This window comes from Natator depressus, chromosome 24, assembly GCF_965152275.1.
Source record: "Natator depressus isolate rNatDep1 chromosome 24, rNatDep2.hap1, whole genome shotgun sequence".
NCBI classification, from domain to species: domain Eukaryota; kingdom Metazoa; phylum Chordata; order Testudines; family Cheloniidae; genus Natator; species Natator depressus.
In genome coordinates, this window is record NC_134257.1 from 10,894,306 (window position 1) to 10,900,615 (window position 6,310).

The following is a 6,310-nucleotide window of genomic DNA, read 5'->3' on the forward strand; positions in this document are numbered from 1 at the left end:
CCGCAAGGGGAGGGGAGCGAACGGCCGGCGCTGGATTCCATGGTCTGGGTCACAGGCTGCCTCCTCTCACCTAGGGCCACGTCCCCATGCCCCCCCGCAGATCGGTGCAGAAGCTGCCTTCATGTGGCAATTGGTGCCCAATAGCCTCCTGCTGAAGTTACTGAGGGCTCCCACCCTTGCATAGGAGAGGCCCAGGGTGGCACAGCCGGGGAGGGGAGCTCGTACACCCAGGGGGGCCGAGTTAGGAAGTCCTTTAGAAGAACTGGATGGAGTCTCACACGCAGGGGCCAGTTGGGCTATGCATTGCTGGGGGCGACACTGCAGGCCTGGCTAGCACAGCCCTCCACTCACCAGTATGGTGAATTGGAAACCGGTTCAGTTACAAGCCATCTCTTTAAGCAGGAGGGACCAGGAAGCATCAGGATGTTGCAGCTGGTGCAGCAGCAGCAGGGACTCAGTGGAGCTGGCTAAAGCACGCTACCTCAGCAGGATGCAAACCCCTGGCAAGAGCCCCCAGGCATGGCAACAGCCAGGCACGCCTTAGTCAGGCTACAGTTTTTATTGGGGGATGTTTGGGGGGAGATTGGGCAGCTCCCCCTTACAGGAACTGGGCAGGGGTTACATGGAATAGGAGCAGACAGGAATCGTGAGTCCCCAGCACAGTGCGTGCAGTGCCCTGCACTGAGGGCAGGGCCACGGGGCCAGCTGGCTGCTGTGTCTGCATGGAAGGACAAGGTCTGAGCGCCGGAGCATCTGGAGCCACCATGCAGGCCTCCACCAGCCTGGACCCCTCACTTCTCCTTGTGCTCGATGAGCCCCTTGGCAATCAGGTCCGGGATCTCCACTGCCAGCCATGGTCCCAGCTGCAAGGCAAAGAGCACAGGGGGACGTGAGTGTAGCTCAGACACAGACTCCCCCCATCCCCCCCACTGATGGAAACGCACCCCCAGGGCCATGAGATGGGCCAGCCCAAACTTGGGCACGTTCCTGGCCCACAGGGGCTTGAAGTGGTCAGTCAGGCAGATCTTCCCTCCCCTGCAAGAGACAAAAGAGATGTGAGGGAGAAGCCCTGGCCACGGGAGGCACTGAGGGGAGACAGAGCCCGGAGCCTGGCCCCGTGGGACCACGGGAGACGCGGAGGGGAGACAGAACCTGGCCCCGTGGGACCACGGGAGACATAGAGGGGAGACAGAGCCCAGAGCCTGGCATTGTGGGACCACAGGAGACACTGCCATAGGGGTGTCAAGCCCACTCAACCCCAGAAAGGAGCTGCAGCTCTCATAAGCCTGGCCCCATCCCGACACAGGGAAGCTTCCTCCGCCTCACCAGGACGCCCGGGGTTCCACTCAGACATGGCATCTCCTCCACTTCCTGTCCTGCATCAAGGGGCTGCTTTCCTGTGCTTTGAGCAACATCTGCCATGTTCCACCCCAGAAGCGGCTGCATCTACCAACAGCTGAGACTCCTCCCATAGCCTATACACGTCAGTGAGATGGAAGAAGCGATATAAAGACAGACCCAACCAAAGCCTAGGATCTGAGCCAGAAGCTCTGGTCCCTAGGGCCCGCAGAGAGTGGAGGTGGAAGCGGGCCAGGGCTGCCTGACCTGTACATCTTGGCGGTTTTCCCATCCAGCTCTGGAATGGCGATTTCAGGGGCGGTGGAAGGGTATGTGACAGGAATCTGCAAACACAAAAACCCGCTCAGTGTGCCCATGGTCATGCCAGCCCCCTCCACCCGCCCCACCCGCCCCTGTGAACAGAGAGCAGTATGCGTACCCTGAGTTCCCAGCTGCTGAGCTCTCTCTGCTCAGCCACAGCTGGGAGCACTGAGCCTAGGCCCCTTGTGAGCTCCCCAGTGAGTTTGCATTCCAGATGCTGAAGTGGAAGCTCGTGGGTAGGCGGGAGGGGGATGTCCTAGTTTGGGAGGGGCAGGATGGGGCAGGGCCCCATTGAGGCAGAGCCCTTTGCTAGCCCCACGTTACACAAAGTTCCCTGACACAATCCCATTGGCCTGATTCGTGGCGCATCCCATTGCAAAGCTCTGTGTAAAGGGCTCCCTGCTCTCAGCTCCCGGCTCGCTCAGGGGCTGGGCTGCACTAGCCAAGTCCCATAGCACTTCCTGCTCGCTCTCGCCCTGCGTGGTGGGCAATTCTCTGCCCCTTCCCGGTTAGCATTCTTGGTGTGTTCCCTTCCTCAGCCCCTGGTGCCTGTGGCCCAGGGGGACAGTGATGCTGTGAACCTAGCCAGGGCCAGCTCCCACCTGCTCCCTCTGGTGCCGCAGGGAGTGGACGAGAAACCCCTCCCTTCCCCAGCCTCGGAGCAGGGCAGGGGGGCCCTCTTCCCTCAGACGCCCCTGCCCCAGGGACACTCACGTCGAACTCGAGGGCAAACTCGTACTTGAGCAGGTCATGGATGTACCAGCACTTCCCGAACCACCTGCGAGAGAGAGAGATGGGAAGGAGGGGCAGGGAGCTCCGTCTGTTCAGCTTGACAGAGGCGCGTAAGAGGTGACATGGGGAACAGAAATCTGACAAGTGAAGGCTCTTCAGTGCAGCAGACAAAGGTCTAACTAGACCCAGTGGCTGGAAGCTGAAGTTTAACTGTTGGAACCAAGGTAGTGAGGGATTCTCAATCACTGGCCATGTCAGACTCAAGACGGGATGTTTTGCTAAAAGCTCTGCTCTGGCTCAAACAGGAATGAATTCCGGGAAGTCTCATGGCCATGCTTTGCAGGAGTTCAGATGACATGGTCATCATGGTCCTGTCTGGCCTTAGCATCTATGACGCCTGCCAGCACCATCGTGGGCTGGCACCCACCAACTCCACCTGCTCTCATGGGAACAGGCCCCATGTGCAGTTGGAAGGGAAGGAGTGCGGCCACTAGTTACAGAGACTGGGAGCCAGGACTCCTGGGTTTTATTCCTGGCTCTGCCAGAGATTTGCTATGTGAGCGGCCGCACGTAGCTTCCCCATCTGTACCGGGGGAACAGACCCCTGATCCACTCTTGGGGGTTAGCAGCTATAAACCAAGCCCTTTGGAAGCCAGCACCCTGGCCCCTTACAAGACCCAGGTGGAGTTAGCGTAGGAGGGAGTTAGGTAGTGTGGGTTTGGAAGAGCAGAATGGACCACTTGCACCTGCAGGGAGCCTGGGAAGCTGAGGAGGTAATTAGCTCACCAGCTGGATAGCTCTGGGAAGAAAGCAAGTAGTACAAAGGCTGAGCCTGGGGGCAGAAAAGGGGTTCTACAAAACTGCTGCTATGCTGTGATGTACCTGAGACATAAAGAGCAACTAAGACACTTGGGGGAGGCCCTGCTGGACCTTAATCCACAATGAGGGCTCCCAGGCAGGGTTTCCAGGAGTTGAAGGTGGCAGAGGCGGAGCTAACTAGCTGGATGGTGAGGGAGCTCTCTGCATCGCTGCTGCAGCCTGGCCCCGTTCTTGATGGCACTCAGTTGATCCAGGCTCCATCCCATCAAACTAATGAGTCCCTTCGTGTGTGGGCACATGGGGCACCGAAGCCAACAGAGCAACACTGCAGGCCAAGGCTTCTCTGACGTTGACAAAGCCTGGGACGTGGCAGCACCACGGGAGGCAGGCAGGCAAGCGGGGGTCCGTTCACAGCCCCGGGGTTGGCGGCTGGTAGTGAGAGCACGGGGCAGGCGTCTCTCTGCAGCGTCACTAACAGCTGGGCCGAAGCCGAGCCCCAGTAAGAGAATGGCAGAGTGGCACATAGGGGACTGATGTCTATCCTAGCCCCTGAGGAGCCCTGGGTGGAATGCGGGGGCGGCATAGGGAGTCATTAGCTCACCTGGCACTAGGTCACAACTCCAAGAGGAGCAGACGGACAAGCTACGACTGGCAGCCCATGGACATGTGGGGCACCCAGCTGCACTGTACTCCCTCCCGCTGGGCAGTACCAACCCCAACTGCTTGACCCCCAACACTCTTGTAGTGGATGCAGCCAAATGGAGACTACAGCTCCCAGCATGCAGTGCTCCATCCTGACCCATGCAGTCAAGCCACATTGCCTGCAGGTCCCTAGCTTCCAAAGGCCACATCTCCCTGCTGCTGAAGAGGGCAGCTGCAGCCTGTTCCCTTGTATACACATTGGGGGTGGCCCTTGAGCTCCTGGCGAGGTGCCACACAGCCCAGGGACAGGTGGCATTTCAGTGCCTCCTGCCACAGGAAACACAGTGCAGATTGGATCACTAATCACCTTGTGTTCTCTGTAATGGGAACATGTTCATATTTATTATGTAGGGATGATAAATGGCCTCCAGGGGCCAAGGGGACTGAAATTATTTTTTGGTGGAATAAAGTATAATAGATTAGGGCACAACCTGGGAGAGCTGCAAAAGGGACTTGTGGCCTTCATGCTCCTTGTGGATGGAGGGAAAGCTGGGGTAGTGGCAGGTCTCTGCATGCTTTGCACAGTGGACATTCAGATCCCCTCAACCCCAGAGGGGTCTCTGGCCAACCAGAGCACTAGCAGGATTAGGATAGGAAGGATGTGACACTGGGGTGAGAAAGGACTGTTCAGAATTCCTTTTCTTGTTCATGCCTCTAACTCCAGTCCAGCAACTATCAGAAGGCAAGACCTGTTTGCCAGAGACTCAGCCCCCTGCTCCTTTTTCAGTGAAGGGCCACAACAACTCCCAGTGCAGACACAAGGGCTCCCACAGGACTGGGACTTGATATGCTCACAATTACACAAAGCCTAGAGAGGGGCTATAGCAGAGGAAGCCCATCAGAGAGACGGGAGGGCCTGGAGCCATGGCAACCACAAACACGCCCTACAACCTATCCATGCCTACCTCGTCCCTTCCTTGTTAGACTCCAACCTGAACCAGTCGTTGTCAGCGTTCTTGTTGTTTTCCACATACTGGGAAGGGAAAGACTAAGGCAGTGAGTGGGTACAGGCAACCCCATGAAATCAGAACCCCCATACCATGCAGTTTGTGACTAGCCTCCCAATCCCTCAGAAGCTTGCACAGAAACCAAAATTCCTGTTCCCAAAATCTATGTAGATAATGGAGATCTCTCTGGACATGTTTACTGTGTAGCCATGTTCCTTGCGAGGCAGAAAGGTCTGCTGCTGCTGTGGTGAACACCAACTGTAAAAGTCCTGCAGCCAGCAACATGAGACTGGCACTAGCATCACACAGAGCCACCAAAAGCAGACTCTGTCAAGCCCTGAGGTACTGGACATGGGGCAGACTGTAGGATTCCTGGGTACAGTTACTGCCCATGAGATGCCCTTAGTACACAGGCCTGGCCAGGCACCACAGGGGGAAAACGTTGCTGGTTTCCAGGTGTCCTGTCCTTTGAGCTACACTAACTGGAGAGTTTAGAGCAAGGTAGGTGCCCTGTGGCACCCCAATATCCCTCCAGGGGATGTGCTTCACTCTGGGCCCGAGAGCCAGCTATGCTCCCCCCACAGATCCCTGCACTGTGGGACCACTACAGCCCCCAGATGCCTTAGGAGTGGGTCAGAGTCTGCACCCCATGGAGCACAGGGAATCTCACTGGGGCCTGGCTAATAAACCAGAGACATGGGGGGCAACCACAGGTCCTCTACAGAGATGGGGTGGAGGGGGCAACCACAGGTCCTCTGCAGAGATGAGGGAGGGGCAGCCCCGGGGGGAGGAAGAGAGGCAGCCCATGTCCCCTGTAGAGAGATGGGGGGGCACATTTGAGTGTGACTCTCTCTGGCCACCGTCTGGGAAGGGCCACGTCAGCACGAGAGGGGCGCGTGCTCCCCACAGTGAGGGCTCCTAGCCCGGACACCGGGTGGCCCCACGGGAAGGGGCGGCCCGTTCCCCCAACCAGAGACCCCGGGGGCAGAGCGCTGACAGGAAGCGGTTTCCGACCGGCCCCTTTGCCGGTGACACCCTTCCCGGAAGCGGAAGAGCCAGACCTTGATGAGCGCCTGGTATTCCTCCTTCAGCCGCTGCACCCACAGCTCCCGGTCTCGGGGCCCCGCGTTCGTCCTCAGCAGCGGCAGCTCCGCCACAACGCGCCGGGTCGCCTCGTCCGCCATCTTTACTGGGGGGGAGGACCGGAAGTGGTGTCACAACAAGGCTCGGGCTGGGCAGAGGTGCCATGTTTGTTGATGGCAGCGCTGGAGGGGGCGGGGCTGCGGAAGCCCTGACCAATCCGTGCTGAGCTCGCCGGGACCCAGCCGCGCCCCGCCCCCTCAATGCCCAGCGCTGGCGGCGGCCTGCAGCAACTCGTCATTGCCAGGAAACCAGCGCGAGCCCCATCGCTCCCCCGATGCTGCCCCGCCCCTCTGGTGTGCTGGGCAGGC

General features: G+C 58.9%; 1 protein-coding gene across 2 annotated transcripts; it reads right to left on the minus strand.

Annotated features, from left to right (window-relative positions):
* Positions 1-520: 520 nt before the first annotated feature.
* Positions 521-6,074, minus strand: UFC1 (ubiquitin-fold modifier conjugating enzyme 1). Of its 2 annotated transcripts, XM_074938124.1 has the most exons (6): positions 5,921-6,074; positions 4,818-4,885; positions 2,374-2,437; positions 1,606-1,682; positions 945-1,035; positions 521-863 (listed from the first exon to the last, which is right to left on the minus strand). In XM_074938124.1, exons 1-6 carry the CDS (start codon positions 6,041-6,043, stop codon positions 792-794), a joined length of 495 nt encoding a protein of 164 aa, XP_074794225.1. In that variant the 5' UTR covers positions 6,044-6,074; the 3' UTR covers positions 521-791. The 2 variants fall into 2 exon arrangements, with proteins under 2 accessions (XP_074794225.1, XP_074794226.1); XM_074938125.1 differs by lacking the exons at positions 521-863; positions 945-1,035 and adding an exon at positions 1,053-1,475.
* Between the last annotated feature and the right edge of the window lie 236 nt (positions 6,075-6,310).